At 35.8% G+C, this 22,093-nt stretch overlaps 1 protein-coding gene across 4 annotated transcripts; it reads right to left on the minus strand.

Moving 5' to 3' along the window:
• Nucleotides 1-660: 660 nt before the first annotated feature.
• On the minus strand, nucleotides 661-17,712 carry LOC126975610 (zinc finger protein ZFP2-like). Of its 4 annotated transcripts, none has more exons than XR_007731755.1 (14): nucleotides 17,361-17,712; nucleotides 17,012-17,279; nucleotides 15,571-15,639; nucleotides 14,209-14,271; nucleotides 13,997-14,134; nucleotides 13,868-13,915; nucleotides 12,557-12,647; nucleotides 11,011-11,046; nucleotides 10,801-10,936; nucleotides 9,214-9,338; nucleotides 7,308-7,427; nucleotides 5,907-6,048; nucleotides 5,287-5,427; nucleotides 661-3,462 (listed from the first exon to the last, which is right to left on the minus strand). XR_007731755.1 is itself a non-coding variant. In XM_050823580.1 (14 exons), exons 1-14 carry the CDS (start codon nucleotides 17,487-17,489, stop codon nucleotides 3,264-3,266), a joined length of 1,695 nt encoding a protein of 564 aa, XP_050679537.1. In that variant the 5' UTR covers nucleotides 17,490-17,711; the 3' UTR covers nucleotides 661-3,263. The 4 variants fall into 4 exon arrangements, 3 of the variants coding, with proteins under 3 accessions (XP_050679537.1, XP_050679538.1, XP_050679539.1); XM_050823580.1 differs by having other exon boundaries at nucleotides 12,567-12,647; nucleotides 17,361-17,711; XM_050823581.1 differs by lacking the exon at nucleotides 11,011-11,046 and having other exon boundaries at nucleotides 12,567-12,647.
• Nucleotides 17,713-22,093: the final 4,381 nt, after the last annotated feature.

Genomic DNA, 22,093 nt, shown 5'->3' on the forward strand with positions numbered 1-22,093 from the left:
CTCCAAATGCTATATTTTCACCATAAAACTTGCCTAGTTAAAACACCTAGTTTGCGTGTTTTCTCCTCACTCTTCGCCTTAACATTTACTTTTTTGACTTACTCGTGTAAGGCATTGACTATTTGACGTTTGAGTATGTTTGTTACATCACTTTACATATTATATTGTAATTGAAATGATTTGTAAAACGATGAAATAGTAAATCTTGATTTAAAAGAGTGGCAATGAGATTCTCGCTACTTCTTCTCATTAGCTCAACCCTTTACGAAGTAGCGGTAGATTCAATAAGAAAAAATATTTATTTGACATTCATAAGTGTCATTTCCTTGACCTACAAAAATAAATTGATGTTGATTTCAAAGGATTGTTTTGGCAGAGGAGAATAAACGAGGTACAGATTCTACAATAAGTAAGGGTCAACTGATGGTATGTGATCACTGCGTTCCATAATCTCTTGTGACACCAAATGAATCACAAGTACGTTACAGACCTTATAAAGCGTCAAATAAAAATGCTTATGAATTCGAAAACCGCAAACACATTGGTAAGTACGTTGCTGTTAATTTTTACCACAGATCCTCGCCCGCAGCGTACCAATGTTTTCGGTTAGGTAGGTATATAATATTATCATTTAAATACATGAAGAAATAAAACAACAAATGGAGTTTCATATTATTTATACTTACAAAATAACTGTAATCAGTGTAATTTTAAATATAAATTTAATCTTACAGACTATTAATACCTCGACGCTCGATTAGTGTCGTCACATATCTTTACATTGATTGAAATAATTGAAAACATAAATTTAATTAAAATTTTGGACCTTAGAAAACATGTGAAAACGTCGACAAAAATTGAGATTGACAGATAACCTCTATTTCACTTTGTAATCTCGCGTACTAAGACAAAGTGAATCGCGAGTGTAAGACGTTGCTTGTCACGCACACTAAACTAATATTCCTGGCCTGTTTTCATCTGTTCTCTAGCAGCAAGGGCCTCTATCTAGACGTATAAACTATCTACGCTTATGCCATTAAAGTGTTTTTATTTATTTGTTGATGGGCACTGGTTTTTATTTCATCATCAGGATTCATCGGTGCTTTCCTCCTTTATACACTGAGTGGAAACCTATCCTGTGCATTCGCAGCGGGTAATTAGAGAACATTTTTGTGGTAATTCATAACTAGTTAAATTTATACAGTGGTGGTAAGATAATTAAAAAAACGATTATATTTGTGAAGATATTTTCAAACTAAGATTATTGGTAATAAAATTAAAGACATAAACTTTATACTCAGATCTGAACGTAATATTACTTAACATACTTAGATTTTTTAAAATTCATATTTAAAAAGAGAACGCTCTGTCGCTCTGGTTGTAGGTCGTTCGAATTTTAAGTTATAAAATTTTTTTAACAAAAGAACAACCGACTTCAAAAACACTATTCCAAAACAATAGATGTAATATGCACTAAAAAGTGTAAAAATATTGCGTATTTTTATACAATATAATTCTAGTTATGATTATTGTAATTTTTGGAATCGGTGTCCTTCCGCTCTCGCCTCTCACCTCCTCACGACTCAAGCACATCTCACCTATAACTATGTATGTAGTAACAAACCTATCTTGGCTGACAGCGAATCCAAAAATTACAATAATCGTAACTAGAAGTAGATTAATTAATTAGACTGTATAAAAATACGCAATTAAATTTTATACTTTTTAGTGCACATTACACTATTGTTTTGGAATAGTGTTTTTGAAGTCAGTTGTCTTTTTGTTTTAAAAGTATTTATTTTATGATTTTTAGTGAATTTGAAGTACTAACAATTTGTCTAAATATGTGTAGATATACTAAATTTTTCAATGCAGCAATGAACGTAAGTGCTTTGCAATTTGATAACAAACAGAAACTCTGCCACAGATCGCACCTTTCTGTAAGTCGTTAAGGAGTCCCATTGATCATCATATTCGACTACGACAATTACTTGACCATAACTATGTTATTTTAGGTGACTTAAATATCCGGATAGCATAAAAAAGATTCGGCCGAGTATCGTTAATTTGCTCCTATGAATTTCAATTCTGGAGAGGAGTCCGTAATCAGAACCTAACCAAACTCTCACTAAAATATCTTTGAAGTATATCCTTTCCAATAAAAAAAGAATCATCGAAATCGGTTGGCGCGATATTGAGTTATTCGTAAATTTATCATCCTCTTTGCTATACGTATGTATAGCAAATTTAAGACTTTTATGGTTTTCTAATGGATACCGTTGTCAGATCTGGACAAAATTACAATGGGAAGCACCAGCTTTCAAATAAAAAAAGAATTATCAAAATCGATTCACCCAGTAGAAAGTTTCGAGGTAACAAACATAAAAAAAGAACATACCGACGAACTGAGAACCTCCTCCTTTTTGAAGTCGGTTAAAAATAGTTGGCGACAGTATTCCACATATTTTCCTAATTGCGTTTGCTACATTCACGTGGCTATTAGCATAACTAGTTACTTCTGATAAAACTAGCGCAAGACATGATTTAGACATACACAACTAAATCAAATCGTTCTTAATTATATAACCACAACTATGTTACTAAATATAAACAAACAATAAATAGGCTAGCAGCTCAGTGGTTACAAGAAAAGGAACACAACCCATGATATAAAAACATGCAAAAATGTAATAGTTTCAGTACTGACATATTTAATCAATTTATCATTTGAACAAGGACAATTCCCCACAACTCTTAAGACATCTATTATAAAACCACTTCACAAAAAAGGTACTCATACGGAACTTATTAATTATAGACCAATAACTCTTATATCTTATATTCTATCAAAAGTTTTTGAGAAAATAATGTATAAACGATTAACCGACTTTTTTATGAAATTCAGCGTCATTACAGAGGAACAATACGCATTTCAACAAAATAAATCTACCACAATGACCGCAAATACATTAGTTAAAAATCTGATAACAAAAATAGATCAAAAAATTAGAGTAACAGCAGTATTCTTTGATATGACCCAAGCTTTTGACTGTGTCGACTTCGAAATTCTCATAAACAAATGTAATTTATATGGGCTTCGAGGTATCACTTCAAAATGTCTGGAAAGTTATATTAAAAATAGGCAACAATGTGTCCAGATTGAAAAGATTGACGGAAGATCAAATATAGTACGATTTGATTACCCTCCAAGATGCGTGACGATCACTAAAACACGCCAGTCCGTGTTAAAGTTGGTCGCAGGACTACGTCAGGCCAGGGAGCTTGGCCAGTATGGTCGACACCCCGGCGCTCGGCAGAGTCACCTTGTACAAGTGCGCCGCCGGAAGTGGTGCGCCGGGGGCGCTGTGCTCGCGCCGGAAGTGACGGTTGAGGTGGCTGGTCTGCGTGAACTTCCGCTCGCAGATCTTACACTGGTAGCGCCGCTCGCCCGAGTGCACCAACCTGGTTCATATACTCACACTTTCAGACAAATATCAAGAGAAGTCCCGAGTCCAAAACGATAGCTCGCTACAATCAATCAATCAATCAATCAATCAATCCATCAAACATGGTGTGTTACGATGGCACAATGTTAAAGTTTCACATGTCTCGCTAGGTTTAACTAGGCATGCAAATTAATATAACACAGTAAACGGTATAAGTTTAAAACAAATAACAAAATTAGATGATGAAATATATCTGCATCAGGAGCAATACAATTTTAATTAACATAATAATAAAAAAAAAAAATTACAGACTAACATAACAAAACCACTGGCACTAGACAAGTGCAATGCACGCACGCTAACACAAAGTGACATACAAATCGCGAGTGTAAGACGTGACACTACGCACACCAAAGTAATATTCCTGGCCTGTTTTCAATGGTTCTCTAGCAGCAAGAGGCTCTATCAAGACGTATAAATTATCTAAGAATTATATCATTTATAATTTATAAAAATAAAGACGCATTAACCACCAGCTGTTCCGGTCTCTTCAGAATTCTTTACTCAAACGTGTCAGGTCCACACCAACAGACATCTGTCAAAACCACTTGTCGCTTTTTTAAATCAGAAGTCCCAAAACTTCTACAACAACGGGCAAGCATTATTTTGTTTCCGTCTGAAGGGCGCCGTAGCTAGTGAAATTACTGGGCAAATGACACTTAACATCTTATGTATCAAGGCGACGAGCGCAGTTGTAGTGACGCTCAGTATTTTTGGGGTTTTACAATAAGCCTGAACGGCACTACATTGTAATGGTTAGGGCGTATTAATTACCATCAGCTGAACGTCCTGCTCGTCTCGTCCCTTATTCCCATAAAAAAAGAAATATATAAACTTTAACCCACTTCTTCATGATGGTCCGCTAACTTTAAACAGCCGCTTAGGAGTGTTTTTTCTCATTCTGACTTAGGTCAATAGAAGAAGACAGAGTGAGAATTAGCAATGCTTTAAATTAGCAGACTATTATGAATAAGGGAGTAAGAAGATAAGGTTCTGCCTCTTGCTGACTGACTTTTAAATATTGGTCATGCATAGCATACATCTAATATATAAAATTCTTGTGTCGCGGTACTTGTTACCAAACTCCTCCGAAACGGCTGACACGACTTGTATGAAATTTTGTGTACGTATCGGTAGATTTGAGAATCGGCCAACATCTATTTTTCATGCTCCTAAATGATAAGGGTGACCCACCCCAAATTTTTTTTAACAATTTTTTATGATTTAGCATTGAAAAATACACACAACTTCATATTTTCACTCTTCTATGATTAACTCCTGATTTTTATATTATTCTGTTCCATCCACAGATCCGCAAGAGAACATAACATATTTCCACGCGGACGAAGTCGCGGGCAACAAACAGCTAATATCTTATAATATATTTAAATTAATTTAATAGAGGAACTCTTGCACATGTGTGTCTAGCAAACGATGTGCATACTAAGGCCAACGAGACGAGATAAATAATGTAACCAAACGGACCGTAACTCAGTTACACTATACCGAGTTATGTCATAAATACGGCTGACTCGGACTCTCCCAACGAATGATCTTTGTCTAATACAGACGACTGCGATTAGAATAGGCAATCTATATTTTGTAAATATCTTATTTTCATAAAAATGTTTTCAAGTTGTAAAACTTTGTTTACATTCTTTATCTCGTCTCGTTGGCCTTACTAAAGAAATTTAGACACAAGACGAGGGTTTTGGGAGTGAAAAACAATCGAAACAGAGTAGAGGTCTTAGACCCGCGTTAACAAGCTCTGTATGTGTACCTGTGCTGCTTGAGCGCGGATGACGTGAAGAAGCTCTTCCCGCACTCGCACTGGTAGTCCTTCTGGCCTTTGTGCCGCTTCACGTGCACGTTGAAGGCGCTGCAGGTCACGAACCCGCGCCCGCAGAACTTGCACTTGTATCTAAGTCAAATAAACTATTATCAAACACGCTTAAACTAAGCGAGTTCCCTTATTGTTTCATACTTTTATTGAAGTGACCGACAATCAAAGGCGTACCAGATCCCTGCCCCAAATAACTAAATTGAAGTGTATTTTCAAATTCAAATATTTTTATTCGAAATAGGATTAAAAATCACTTATTGAACGTCAAAAACTACCACCCATTCAAAAGAGACTGCCTCATACCTGAGAAGAATGGGCGCAAGAAACTCAGCGGGCTTTTTTTTATATAAAATATGGATTACAATGTAATATCGTACAATAAACATTTATAATTAAAGAGCCTGAGGGTGTTCTCTTTATTCCCAGTCTGTGGTGACATTAAGAAAATCGTTCTTGCTATATAACCTTTCCCACACAAACGTTTATTAACAATTCTTTTAAATTTCGTAACACATTCGTTTGTCATTTGGCTTCTATGTAGCGTGAATATCACCAACCTAACTTCCTTGTTGTGTATCCGGATGTGAATGGACAGGTTCCCCGAGGTGGCGAACGTCTTCGAGCACAGGTAGCATGAGTACGGCTTCTCACCGCTGTGGATCCGTTGGTGGACTTGCAGATCAGCCTTTATGTAGAAACCTATTTCAAGCCACCAAAATAAGTGACAAAGTTAAGATTGTTGTAGCTTCAACTATCGTTTCGGCACGAGCGCTACATGTAAGGAAATTCCAACTAAATTCATATACTAGATTTTCGCCCATTATCACGCAGTGTCGCTCAGAATTCTTGATAAACAGACAGAAAATGTTAAGTCCCATTAGCCCAGTTATTTCACGAGCCTTTAGAAATCGAAATCCAATAATGCTTCTACACTATATTCATAGGATCACAGATAAATACTACATTTGATCACGGATCGCACACTAATCATATGCAAAAAAGACTATTTCTTAAGACATAATGAATTAAACTTCCTTTCGAAACGTCATAGCGTGTATTGCACCTAAAAGGCCGGCAACGCTCCTTTGATTCCTCTGGCGTCCAGGAGAGTATGAGCGAAGATGTTCATTTATCATCAGATGACCCGTACGATCATATGTTCTTCTATAATTAATCTATAGTACACCAGGGTCCAAATGATTTCTGCAAATCAAGCAATTTCTGACGCGGAACGTCGTAAGTCACAGATGGTAATAATGTCTGTGTGTATTGTTTGCGCCGTTATTGTTCGCATATGGCGCCATCTAGAGGCAGATACACGATCCAAGCAATGACATCACTTTGGTGTTCCGACTGCAAGGCCGCCAGTAGTAGTCGAAACCCAATCGAGTGGCCATTGCGCACGCGCCACTTTCAGATCAATATGTTATGTCCTTGTCGAAGGTGGTTTGGCATCATCTATAAAACTATCTGCGGTGACGTTCTCAGAAAGTTCTAAGGTGATCACATTGACCAGTTGGGCGTTTAATCTATATTAGTTGTCAATAGGCTACGGCAGGTCTCCCGCAAAATCGCATTCTTAACATAAGGGATCTGTCACGGCCTTCCAAGTAACCTCGATTTAAACCCCTCTATTTTTATTCCTACAAACTAATCATAAAATAATCAATATATTTTTACAACACTGAGACATAAAACTGCATTGTCATTATTTAGATTATACATCTGTAGAGATCTATACGTCAATCGTTTGTATTTTCAGTTTACGTCGGGTCGGGCGGCTTCGAAGGACCAAAAACTGTGGTGGATTTTACCAATGGAAATAAAGAATGAAGAACCACTCAAATTTATTTTCAGCAAGAGATGGTCGTGCCACATGTGCACCGTCACAGAAACACCCGAATTTTCAGTCCATTTGGAGATTCATGAAAAAAATTATTATAAATGCATTTAACCACCTTTTCCACATTCCTGACACAGATAGCTCTTGATGCCGGAGTGACGCTTCATGTGAACAAACATCTGGGAACTTTGCACGAAGCGCTTCGAACAAATCTTACAGCTGTATAGTTTTTCACCTGTAAATTACCATTTCAATTATTTGCCACATGAACAGAATTGGTACTTCTATACATTACTATATTATTAGAGAGAAAGGGACCCAGTGCTCTGTGAACGGCTGGATCACTTGGAGTTGCGTAGAGACGTCGCTTCATGGTGTGTCTTGTACCACATTAATCACGTGGAGTGTTCGAAGAGAGCTGTTTAACCTGATTCCTGCCGCCGAATTTCAACTTCGCACGACACGCCACAAGTTAGGATATCATCCCCACCATCTGGATGTGTGGCGGTCCTCCACAGTGCGATTTTCAAGGAGCTTTCTCCTGCCGCCGAATTTCAACTTCGCACGACACGCCACAAGTTAGGATATCATCCCCACCATCTGGATGTCTGGCGGTCCTCCACAGTGCGATTTTCAAGGAGCTTTCTCCTGCCGCCGAATTTCAACTTCGCACGACACGCCACAAGTTAGGATATCATCCCCACCATCGGGATGTCTGGCGGTCCTCCACAGTGCGATTTTCAAGGAGCTTTCTCCTGCCGCCGAATTTCAACTTCGCACGACACGCCACAAGTTAGGATATCATCCCCACCATCTGGATGTGTGGCGGTCCTCCACAGTGCGGTTTTCAAAGAGCTTTCTTCCACGTACTACAAAGCTGTGGAATGAGCTTCCTTGTGCGGTGTTTCCGGGACGATACGACATGGGTACCTTCAAGAAAAGCGCGTACACCTTCCTTAAAGGCCGGCAACGGTCTTGTGATTCCTCTGGTGTTGCAAGAGAATGTAGGCGGCGAAATATCGTCGTAGAAAAACAAATCGGAAATATGGGACATGTTACAAATTACATCAAAAAAACTTCGACTGCTATAGACATACATTGCCGCATTTACTCGAGCTGTTTATAATATTCTTATTGAATAAGTAGCAGTGTAAAACATTTATTCAGTTCAGGTTTGAATCTGACAGTGACAGTTCACACACGATTAACGGCCTCTCCCAATATACTACTACAGATAGAGATAAATTACTACCTTCTACTGTCAGTAATTAGCTGTCAATAATCTCAAGTGTCCCAATATGCCCGATAAGTCGTTCTTATCGCCTTATATTGGGACGCGTGAATTGCAATTTCCATAGAAACTTCTATCGCTGGTAAGCTATACGTCGTCCAATTCGATAAGGTGAGTTACCGTCGATAAGTTTATTGGGACAGAAAAGTCAACGATAGTTACGATTTTTATCTCAAGTAAGAGATAGACTGAATATTGGGAACGGCCGTAAGCAGAAAAGTGTGCTAAGATTGTCTATAAGCACACTTTTGTCGTTCCGCTATCAGACTGCGAATGATATATTCTTATGTGTATAGTTGACAGTAATCAATGATTCAGTTATTTTTTATTCAAACAAGTACTACAATGCTGTGGAATGAGCTTCCTTGTGCGGTGTTTCCGGGACGATACGACATGGGTACCTTCAAAAAAAGCGCGTACACTTTCCTTAAAGGCCGGCAACGCTCTTGTGATTCCTCTGGTGTTGCAAGAGAATGTGGGCGCCGGTGATCACTTAACACCAGGTGACCCGTACGCTCGTTTGTCCTCCTATTCCATAAAAAAGGGCAACATTATATTACGGGGAGTCGCCAATTTTATAAAAAAAAAGGCACTTAACACCAGGTGACCCGTACGCTCGTTTGTACTCCTATTCCATAAAAAAAATGGCAACATTATATTACGGGGAGTCAACAATTTTATAAAAAAAAGGCTATAAATGAAACGAAAGTACACAAGGAACATGTCTTACCCATGTGCATTCGTATGTGGTTGATGAGGGCTGGTTTCCTACGGAATTGTTTTGAACAATACTCGCAGTGGTAAGGCTTCTCGCCAGTGTGAAGAGTCCTGTGCTGTACTAAGCCACTGTGACCTCTGAAATATATCTCAAGATAATTTAATAAAAATTAAAACATTAAACTGTGTCTAACAATAATTTACCAGAATACCATTATTTATTTACGGTGTGGGTGGATGTTGCAGCTACTGTACTCAATAACTTTTGTTTTGTACTAAATTACATTTACTTTTTTGACTTACTCGTGTAAGGCATTCACTATTTGACGTTTGAGTATGTTTGTGGCACGGCACCACTTTACATATTATATTGTAATTGAAATGATTTGTAAATCGATGAAAATGTAAATCATGATTTAAAAGAGTGGAAATAAGTTTCTTGCTACTTCTTCTTCATTAGCTCAACCCTTTACGAAGTAGCAGTAGATTCAATAAGAAAAAATATTTATTTTGACATTCATAAGTGTCATTTCCGTCACCTACATGAATAAAGTGATTTTGATTTGATTTAAACTGTAATGATAAAAATATATAACGCAGGACAGTCATTGTAGGCTGTATATAATATTGTCACTGGTGCAAAACCTGGATATACTATTTTGAACTTGAAGGAAAACGCGAAAAAGGTAGCGAAGCATTGGTAAGAAAATGGTTTGATTCTATTTTCGGCAAACCAGAATGCTAATATAGCGATTGAAAACATGTCTAGTGTTTTCAAAGTCGTCCTTTATCACGACGCGACGCGTCCTCACATTCCGCTAATGTAACACATGACTTTTTAAGGCCCCAACAATTTTAGACCTTGCACCTGTGATCTTTATTATTTCCGAAAATTAAAGATACAAGGAATGCGATTTTGAACCAATGAAGGCGTTCCAAAAGACCACTCAAAACGTCCCCCAAGAGTTGAACATCCACTTTATACAATGCTTCCAAAGAATGCATATGAGTGTAAATATTGAAAGAATACACTTTCAAAAACAATAGATACAATATATCTATTGTTTTTTAAACATAATATGTGGCACTGTTAATGAAAATCCAGATCCGGCGTATACGAGTGTGGGCACGAGAGAGCTTCATACGGTATCCCCTTGTTATAACATTAAGGGACGAGACGAGCAGGACGTTCAACTGATGGTAATTAATACGCCCTGCCCAATGCCAGTGCCGCTCAGGATTCTTGAAAATCCCAAAAATTCTGGCACTACAATTACGTAACGTAATTGACGTAAGATGTTAATGCTAACACATGCTTTGTGGTACCCATACTAGCTGGCATCCTGTGTAAAGCAGCCTCCCACTGGTAAATGCCCTAAATCGCCTCTTACACCTCTGAAACCCTTGGGCCTGTTCCCCATTCTTTTTATGCCCTGGGGAAGTGGGTACAGAGCAAAAAAGCTGACGATAATCTGTACAATTTTCTGCCAAGATGGGCCCAATAGATGTTACGTAAGTCAAGCTCAATTCTGATAGTTATTTTCTTTATATTTTTTTACAGCTAAGGGCTGAAACTAGTGCGGTTACCAGATAAACTTACTTGAAAGCGGCAGGACACTCGCTACACTTGTACCGTCGCAGGTTGGTGTGGCATATCTTGTGAGTGGTCAGATTGCTCATGGAGCTGAGCACCTTTCCGCACTCCTCGCATTGCTGGGGAACTCTGTTTCGCGATGCTGCGGTCAAAATAAACCCTTATTGATACTTTAATTCCTTTAGAAAAACCGGTGGTACAGTAAATATCACTTACGGTTCCGTGTCTTCTGGTCCGCAATTTTATGGATATCTGAAAACAATGCCAATATTCTTTTATGGATGAGGGAGATAGATTTTACCAGTGGCTCTTTTGCATAGAATGCCGGCTAGATTATGGGTACCACGACGGCGCCAATTTCTGCCGTGAAGCAGTAATGTGTAAACATTATTGTATTTCGGTCTGAAGGGAGCCGTAGTTAGTGAAATTACTGGGCATATGAGACTTAACATCATATGTCTTAAGACAATGAGCGCAATTGTGGTGCCACTTAGAATATTTGTCTTTTTCAAGAATCTGTAGCGGTACAGCACTGTATTGGGCAGGCCGTATCAATTACCATCAGGTGAACGTCCTGCTCCTCTCGTCTCTTATTGTCATAAAAAAAAGTATCCATAAGGGTCACCTGATGGTATGTTATCACCGCGGCTTAATAATCTCTTGTGACATCAGAGGAATCACAAAAACGTTGGTGACATCATCAGGCATCAGTTAAGTGTAGATATGAATTCGAAAACCGAAAACACATTCATTGGTACGAGGCAGGCGAGGTTGAAAACGTCGGGTCAACGGTTCTACCTTAAATTAAAGGCCGGGGTGATTACTCATCTTAGTTTGAAATCCTATGAGTGTAAAATGACGTTTAAGAACCGGTTATGTTAAATTATGTATATATAATTGAAATGAAAGACAACATAGCTCATTTATTTAAAGTATTAATTGAGTAAATAACCTAGTCAAAGACATATATCATATTTCTTTTTAAATTACTTAATCTTCCATTCGCTCGGAAAAAGTAGAGCTCGTGAGAAGAACACACAAGAAACCCAATCGCCGCTATTTCAAATCGAAGTTTTAAATATTTCATTATTAGTTCATACTTCGTATAAAAAATTAACTATATAAACACACGGACTAGTAAAAAAAAGGACTCCGCGCCCTGATATTAGCAAGTGAAGCACCTTTATGCTAGTGTGTGTGCGGTTATGGGGGATACTAGTTACACAATTTTTTCTCCCTTAAATAATCATATATGGCCACAAATACTTATACAGTATCGTTTTTACACTAATTCACAACGCACGACGGCATTTTTAAAATATTTTATTGAGACGCAAACTGATCTGTCACAGACGATGACAATTCTCATAATGGACCCCTATCGGCCTATAGTAGTGTAAGTATGTGCGTGGACCTATGTATTTACACGGTTAATCGGCTTGTTTTGGTGATTCACTGTTATGCAAGGTCACAAGGAGTCCTTATTTTTTACTAGTCCGTGTATAAACATAAGTTATCGTATATTGGATGCATCAACCTTTAGAGCTCAATTTAATTGATTGTCTAAGGATGCCTCGTGACCACAACGGTCGTGATAAAGTAAAATTTAATATTTTAATCAGTCATAGTCGAATTACGACATATGGACGACTATTTCATTCAACACTAAGTGTGCTATAATAAATAATAAAACTGCATATATCTAACAAAAAGTCAATATTACAATAAGTAGTACAGTAGTTAAAAATATTACACAGAATACCTTAAATTACCTTCCGAAACAGTTTTCGCTTTCAGCGACGATACAGGTTCATTGTTGCATACAATATTACCATTAACACTTTTATTGACTTCTGAAAATGAGAAAAAATATTTTATCCTCTTATCCAAATCAATCTACTGATCGTTCGCATTTACTTAGGTTTGTAGTAGACTATTCTCTTATTTCGATAATTAATCGCAAATCATACCAAAACGATTAAAAACAGCAGCAGAAAGTCCTCTCGTAATTTCAATTTGAGGCATACCTCCGATTGAAAATATTCGTAAATGTGTCGCTGTTAAGTACGTATAATAGGCTTACCCACATTGACGCACAATAAGCAACTAACTCACAATTACGCTCAATAATTGTCTGAAGCAAAAGACTGCCTCCGCGTTTATTAGGCAGAGTTTTCGTTCAGTTGTGTTTTGACCGCGCTTTGAATACAACGCCGCGCAATGACAAAGTAAACACACGTTTTAAATAATTTTGCTAAATAATAACATTTCAATTGATAAAAGAAAATGTTCTTGCCTCGTGCGCTTTTAATGAGCGTATACAATAGATTTTCAACATTACTGCCACGAAATAAGGTTTTAATTTGAATGAATGTTTTAATATTATTTGTATAAGTTATTGTATATATGGGCGCAAATCGCCACCTACCGTCAATTGTTTGCAACTATTGATATTTATGTTTTAGTTTATCGTTAAAATGAATATATTATTATAGATATATCTGAACTATATATAAGATTTAAATACAAATAGCTATTTGTAAACATAAACTGTTATTTATTAAGGTCTAACTAATTTAATAGACACTGTTATGACTGTTTGAATTGTTTGAAGATGTTTCATGTTTCATTTATTGTTAAAATACTTAATTGAATGTGAAAATGTTCAAATTAATTTGTATTAGAATTAATATCGTTATTCTGTATCAAACTTTATTATTTTATGCATTAAGTCTTTCTTAATTGTATTTCGAAACTTGCTTGCAGCGCCATCTTCTTACTTCGTAATGTTTGTTCAAATTAAATGAACAAACTATTATATAAATCATTTGAAGTTATATAAATTCACTAATACATTTATTGAACTGTATTTAGGAATTATTTAACAATACCTAATTGTATTTGTGTTTTAAAAGAGGTTGTCTCTACTCTGTTTCATCTATTGCACGGGAGCTTACCCGTATATTTTTTTTTTATATGCTTGAATCAATCAAAAATAGTTGAACTATGTATTTTTTTCACCAGAGAGCCATGCTATTCAGATGACAGAACATATATAATGGATCACATTTACCTTTTGCCTTTCTGCCACGTTTTTTCTTCACTCTTTCAACATTAACATCTGCAATAAGAGCAAAATTTATTCTCTACTTATTCATGTTATCATGAACTATTTATTTAATGGTCGTAAGTTTTTTCTCACCATCTCCTTTAATTACATTACTATTATCACTATTATCTGCTACAAATTTCTCAATATCTATGTTGCCATTGCAAGCATCATCTTTATCGTTTGATTTTGAACTCAAAGCTTTTGATCGATCAAAGAATGTGTGTGACCCTGCAATGAGCAAGATAATTATTTGTATGAGCTAGGTTCAAATAAATGAAAAATAAAACATAAAAAAAGTTTACTTTTATTGTCCTTTCTCTTCCTTCCTCTTTTCTTTTGCACCAATTCGTCTTCATTGCCATCACCTAAAAATGATAATACTCGAAGTAACACTTGTAATAAAACAAGAAACAGTAGAATATGTAGCAGAACTGCGACCTCTTCGGGTTTCAAGAGTCAGCCCGGCCCGTCCCAAAACTCTGCATGGCACATTCCCAATTTCAGACACAAGTATGTTTCAGTGATAGTATGCTGTCGTCTGCATAGCAACTAATACTAGTTTGTAAATCATTTATACAACTACTACAACAAGATTAAAAGGCCTACTCCATATCTTGAAGCAATAGTCACTTAACGGCCAGTTGCAAAAAGCATTTTTAAAGTTAATGTTTCATTTAATATAAGTGTCACTTTCTTTTTCATATTGACAGTCAAGGATAGCATGTGATATGACTATTGGCGGTAAGCCTCGTCATAGCCGAAAAATACCACCGAAGAGCTCGACATAATTTTTTATTTTGGCCAACCTTTAATGGAGTGATGTTCTCTTTTCTAACAACAGTAAGATAAAGTTGTAACAACGCAACAAAGTTGTTTTGAAAAGAGTGACAGTATTATGCAAGTACTGCATAAAATAATGATTCAGTTTGGGGAGGCATAAGAGCCGATTGAGTACCCGAACATTGATTTTGTATCTGGAACTAACTTATCGTTATTAAATGAGTCATGCTACATCCAAGAGTACCCGGAGTCTGTTGTTTAGAGTGTGAACCATTGAACTGGCGAAGAGATCATTGTTAAATCAAAATCAGATTATGCCAGTGGGAGCCTCCTACCCTTTGCACAGAACGCCTGCTAGATCTTTTTTCTTTTTATTAAATAGGAGGACAAACGAGCGTACGGGTCACTTGGTGTTAAGTGATCAACACCGCCCACATTCTTTTCCAACACCAGAGGAATCACAGGAGCGTTGCCGGCTTTGAAGGAAGGTGTACGCGCTTTTTTTGAAGGTACCCATGTCATATCGTCCCGGAAACACCGCATCAGGAAGCTCAATCCACAGCTTTGTAGTATGAGGAAGAAAGCTCCTGGAAAACCGCACTGTGTAGGATGTGTTAATTATCTACGGGTGTAGTATTGTTTATCTAGGACAATGCCAATGCTCATGGTATTAGTAATGGTCATGTGTAATAGTTATAGACTGGCTCACAGCAAAAAATCATAAAACCCATTCAAAACCAAACATGTTTCGATTTTTAAAATGTGAAGTATTATTATTTGCGACTGATACTTGTTCCACAGAAAGCAAAAGCTGATATAAATTAATACAATTACTGGTATATCATCATCTAAGTCATTCAACCACAAAAGATACCTTAATTTACCTTCTATCTCTTTCTTCACATCTGTAGGTAGGATGAATTCATCAGTACATTCAAAATCACTGGTAATTTCTAAAACAATAATTATGAATATTAATTTTTAAAATTGTGCTGGACTGTTCAATTTTTTTTTTATGTCAGTAAGGGCCGGACATTCATCTAATGGTAACTGATACTACCCTGCCCATTACAATGCAGCACCACTCAGGATTATTGAGAAACTGAAAAATTCTGAGTGGCACTACAATTGCGCTCGTCAGCTTGAGACATAAGATGTTAAGTCTCACTTGCCCAGTATTTTCACCAGCTACAGTGCCCTTCAGACCGAAACACAATAATGTTTACACATTACTGCTTCACGGCAGAAAAAGGTGCTGTTGTGGTACCCAAAATCTAGCTGGCATCCTCTGCAAAGGAGCCTTGCACTGGTAAAATTTTTGGTGAACATTGCTAGAAGTAATAACATAATTCTGTAGCACATAACCAACATTATTGTCTACTTTCACAAGATCAATCTCTTTTTATGACTCTCATGATTTTATAACTTTATTTTTTTAATATATATATTTTATTTCATCATGACATTTACTTACATTTAATAGCGAAATTGACAGAAACTACTTTTTGCTTATTTATTTAAACTATTATGATGATAAAAGATACTTAGAATTATGAAATAATCTGAAGATGCCAGTGAAACTGGTTATTTACCTAGGTGCCAGTTTTTGTGCAAAACAGTGTATATCTATGTTTCATAACATAATAGGTAATTAAATTCTTTTTTAAAGCATTTATCCGTATTGTCTCTGGCAATTATAGCTAGAGAGATTTTTATCATTTCTTACCACTTCAGAAAAGTTGAACAAATAAAATATTATATACGTCATAATATTATTAGCCAATCTTATTATTACAGTTTACTCATTGGATCATTACAATTATACATCTGATACACACAATTTTAACTTAGCTAAAAATATGGTAAGCATGTCTCATGCCATATTTTTTAAGGATTTTGACCTCCCAGGGTAACCAATGTGTACACTAACATTGACAATACTCTTCATCTCTCTATCAACTGCTGTATTTCAAAAGATAAACTGTACAAATAATAATAATAAAACAAAATGGCCACCAAGCATTAAAACTAACAATTCTTTTTACTATTTTAAATTATAAAAAAAATTCAAAAATACATATTTTATGTTATATATATTATGATGGTTGGAGAAATTTCTTATAAAAACATATCCTAGTGGAAAATTAGCAAATCCACCAAGGCTGACCACCATGTTTAACTCATGTTAATTATCAGATTATAATCACATGTAATTAGAGTATTTGGTGATAGTTAATATTACAACACATGAAATTTCACAGACCTTTTTTTAAAACTGTGAATATTCTTGAAACCATACCATATTACATACAATAAAGTTTTCACCTGATTTAAACTCATCATCTTCTTCTTTTTCAATCGCAATTATTGAATCAGATGCCTGTGATACTAATTCACTCTTTATACAATCATTTTCATAGCTTTGTACAACTTTTTCAATGGGACAATTGTTTCTTTCGATCACTGATGTAGTTAAAATATCTTTCAACTTTTTGTCATTTACAATATACTGTGCTATAAATGAATAGGCCTGTTTCAAATGACGAGAACAATCACCACATATATTACGAGGAAGACCATCGTTTTCGGAAGGCTGTAACAACAATATAACTCCGTTAATAACAAATCAAACTTGACTAGGCAGTCACTATTTTCGTAACGATAAAATACTTACAACAATTTTTGTGCAATAGGACAACATATCTGCATAAACTATATTTTTTTCCCAGCAAAAACATGTGAATATATCAAACGCCAACGGATTTCTTTGAAGGCAAACACGGCAAATATCATTACAATCCATTATTTCATTACGATCCGACTTTGGAGTAAGTAGACTGCACGGATTAGTAAAAAAATAGTAGACTATATTGTAGTATTTATAACTTTTAAACAAATCCCATAACAATTATTTTTAAAGTGATAAAATAGATAAGTTTTTAAATTTGTGTCTTGTAGTCTCGAGATTGGTTACTACTTATTAAATTTTTTGTTATTCATTCCTAACAAAGAATTTATTTAATATTAACAGTTTCAATCAAATCGCAATTTCAATTTTCAGAATTCAGATACAATTTACAAAGATGATTTAAACACTTTCAGAAAGGTATATTCAACTTTGAAGTCGACATTTGACAATGATTTGACATTTATTTTTGTAGCTCCAGGCTTATGAGTAGTGTACACAGAGTATTTGTATGTTTATAAGTTTATTTAGTATGTATAACTAATAACACATTATTAGAACCTACATGAAGTTATGCCAAAATAAACACTCATGGACAAATAGGAACGCAAATGAAGGTGTGTACTGTGTATTTGTAGCAGACAAATCGCATAATTTGGCGTTTTACAAACAACGTCGTCCGTTTACAAAGCCTCGCTGGAAATGTGCCTTGGACAAATTGGCGGCTCGAGCTTGTTATATTATCGATATTGATAATACATGCATGTATTTGATTATTTACATCCTAAAAGTTATAAAACACATCAAATTATTGAAAAAAACTATCTTATTGAAAAATAAATCTTCTTTTCGGGTAATATATATATATTCTGCTATTCAAACGCGCCGTTTCGCCGTTTTGCGCGAGGTTTCTGTGACGTCATATCAACAATCTATATCGTACCAATCATTGTATGGCCGGTTCTTTCCTTCGGTTATAACAACTAAACCGATCGGAATAATATAATACTATTACATGCAGCGTGTTTCGGAGAAGGTTTTATTATAATATATATTAAGTACTTATACAGTATGTATTTTATATCTATGAATTAAATGTAGCCACATACTTGTTATAACATTTGCTGACGATACACAAAATATGAAAAAATCGGTGCACTAGTTAGGTCAAAAAGTAGACTTAATTTTGAGTGAATATTAACATGCTGTACATTGTACAATCGGGTCACGAGGTCACTGGGTCAACACTCAATGATTCAATGAACTTGAATCTTTGCACATCAAAATGCGATATTGCCACCCCGCGTGCTTCAAGTTCAAAGACGCTGGTCGTTTGTCGGATAGAACACAAGCGATGTTGCCTGTTCGCTTCTCGCGTTGACTTCAAACGTGTCGGACCGTCCTAAAGTGAAAGAACGCGGACGGACTTAGGGTAGGGCGCAACCTATCGATAAATAGCTTCTTTTAAAGGAAATAATACCCGATTCAAAAAGCTATTTAACTTTAAATACTTAGCGCACAGTGTTTCTAGAAATATCGTAAAAAACCTTAAAACACTACGCTTACTAAATTACTTAAACTTAAATATTGAGTGTATTTAATGAAATGAAATGAAAATGAATATATTTAAATTATTATTTTTTTGTTTAAGTAGTAAACAGATAATAATTATAAACAAAGGAGAAATAAACATAACGTTTTTTAATGTCTTACATGTTATGTAATACAAAGCAATCAAATTTTTAAAAACCGTATCAACTTACAAGTTGTTACTCAGGTTTTATTAAACGGATAAATGAGCGTACAGGAAACCTGATGTTAACTGATCACCGCCGCCCTCATTCTCACAACACCAAAGGAATCACAAGAGCATTGCCGGGCTTTTAGATATGTGTACTGGCTGATTTTAAAGATATCTATGTCAAGAAAAAAAGTTCTTTGAAAAAGGCACTGTAAGGGAACGCCTGACATCCTGATGGTGAAGATGATATCGTAATTTGTAGGGAAAGTGTAGTCGTGCGAAAGTGGCATTCGGCGGCAGGAATCAGGTCAAGCAGTTGTACGGAAACTCCCAGCAACGCCAAATGATCTAGCCGTTCACAGAGCACTGGATCCCCGACAATTCGAGCAGCTATGCGTTGTACGCGGGCATTAGGTTCTAGCTGATACTGGGGTGCGTCCGACCAGAGGTGACAACAATACAGGCAGTATCTGGTGTTCCTGCGCTTTTGGAGTGCGCTAGAATTTAGGTCAGCTTGAAGTATAACCGTGATCTATTAATGACCCCTAGCTTCATTGAAGCCAATTTGGCTTCCTTGACACCTTCCAGATGACCTGTAGACTTGACTGGACGTGGTCTTCATAATCTACTCGCAGCCAGAGAGTACACCCTACCCTTGAAATTGCCGAAACGTTGATAGCAGATATCCTCCCCAATAAACACTCCTACCCATATTATTATTCTTTCATTATTCTGTGCGAGTGAGGAACTTAATCCGAACGAGTCTGGTCCAATCGTACTGTAGTCATAGGACGACAGCATGACTCTGTCACACCAAATACCTTTTAGTCACCCACAACTCACAAAACAGTAGATTCGTGAGTTAAATCGTACTAAAATACTTGCTAGAAGTTCATTAAATTTATAATTTGTTAAAATTATAATAATGTTCGAATAACACAAAAATAGTTGTATACTATTGTATCCTATCCTTGGGTAGGTATTTCGTAATGGATGCTAAATAATGCTAAAAAAGTATCGATAAGCTATAATTGTGAGGTATTCTCTATTAAAGACTTACTTTTTTCGTTATTTGAATGTTCACCACTTCAGTCATCACTCATCAGTGACCAGTGTATCGCGAGTCTTCTGGCCGAATAGATTGTGTTTACCTTTCGAAGGAATCAAGCTGAAATGGACACCTTCTACTACTGTATGTCTGTGTGTACATGTGTAAATTGTGTTTTTAAGTTTGTTAATTGTTACTGATTTTACGGTAAATTTGACATTTAGTTTTTCTTTGACATTTGCGAATACGGGTGAGTTATTTTGAATATGAAACAAGATGCACAATATTGAATTTACAGTTCAGTTCAGCTATACCGAAATAAAAAAGTGTTCGTAAGAATGAACATAGAGAATTTTTATTTCGTCGCAAATAATCAAACAAATCAAAGGTGAAGCCGACGATCCAGAGGTCAATGTACGTCGTCAGTACAGTACTGCTAATTCTTAGTATATTTATTTGAATATGTATTTTGTTTGAAAATTTCACTTCTCCAATTTAAAGTTTTTAATTAAATAATTAATTTTGCGATAGTTTTGTGGACTAGTATTACTTATATTTTTATTTATTTCATAGGTATGCAGACCATACTGTATAATATTGCTGATGACTTATACGGAACCTATATTTCTAAATTAGAAATACTTAAAAACTCGCAATACAACTAATTCTCGACATTTCATTTCGATATGTTATTTCATATAATTAGCGAGCAAGGGGTATTGCCGGGTCAGCACATGTCTTCTTTAAACAAGATTGTAATAATTCTGGTATAACTTATAAAATTTAATTACATTTTGGATTTATAAGATAATCAAACAAAGCAAAAACGTGCGTTAAGTATTTTCTAGTGCCTATGTGCAAAAATACTTCGAAAAGTGCACTAGATAAAGTATTTTTTCTAGTTCCAAGAGACTCAACTATCCGAGCAAAGTGGTGTAAGCAGTAATATATTCTGACGTCATGCGCACGATGTATTACTACTAGGAGAATTATCCTTGCAACATATATTAGGAATTCATATAATGTAGTTTAGAGGTTTTTATTGAATGTTTTTTATTGAAATATATTTTTAACAATATTTTTTTATTAATTTTCATTGAATATTTTTCAATCGAATTTTTTTCCACAAAAAACATTCAATAAAACAAATAAAAAAAGATCCTATTTTTTTTAGTATTTTTCTTTGAAATATTTTAAACTTTTGTACGCAGTTTCACTTCTTACACCATACTTATGGCTTATGGCTGCGGCCATGCGGTGCTGGGCAGACAGGATCCAAACTGCAAAGTTCTAAAGAGGAAATATAATCATGCATCCAGATTCTATAAGTGGCATATCGCCCGTGCGAAATCAAAGCACAGCGTCAAAATCAGGGAGCAGCTTTAAAGATTAGAACACGCAAGTTCTGGGCGTCCTTGAAAGCTGCTCTTGGTTATTGCAATCAGCCGTTCCTGCAGCCACTGCACATAGGAGATGACACTCTGGCCCATACGACAAAAGAGATTTTAAATATCAAAATCATTATACTCATGTACCTGCATGGGTATGTTATAGTGTAACATTATCTCTATTACAGTTTCACAAAAAAAAACTTCATAGGCGTAAGCTGTCAAAAGAATCAAGATAATATCATGATACATAGACCAATTACGTATGCATGCGCTGACCAATTATTAAAGGGCTACGTTAGAGGTTGCTTATGTGTACGAATACTTGTGTTTACTTGACCAGCGCGTGTAAAAACATTGAGTGGCGACAGTGGAACCCATTCATATTAAGTAATGATGATCATTCTGAATCTTTCTTTAATTTTGTAGGATTTATTTAAGTTTGTGGCTAGAACGCAGAGTAATTACAACAAGAAAATAAACATTTTCTTGCATTCCGCTAATTTTGTCCATGTTTCTTTTACGCATAAGGCATTTCTTCTCC

Source organism: Leptidea sinapis, chromosome 36, assembly GCF_905404315.1.
Source record: "Leptidea sinapis chromosome 36, ilLepSina1.1, whole genome shotgun sequence".
NCBI lineage: Eukaryota > Metazoa > Arthropoda > Insecta > Lepidoptera > Pieridae > Leptidea > Leptidea sinapis.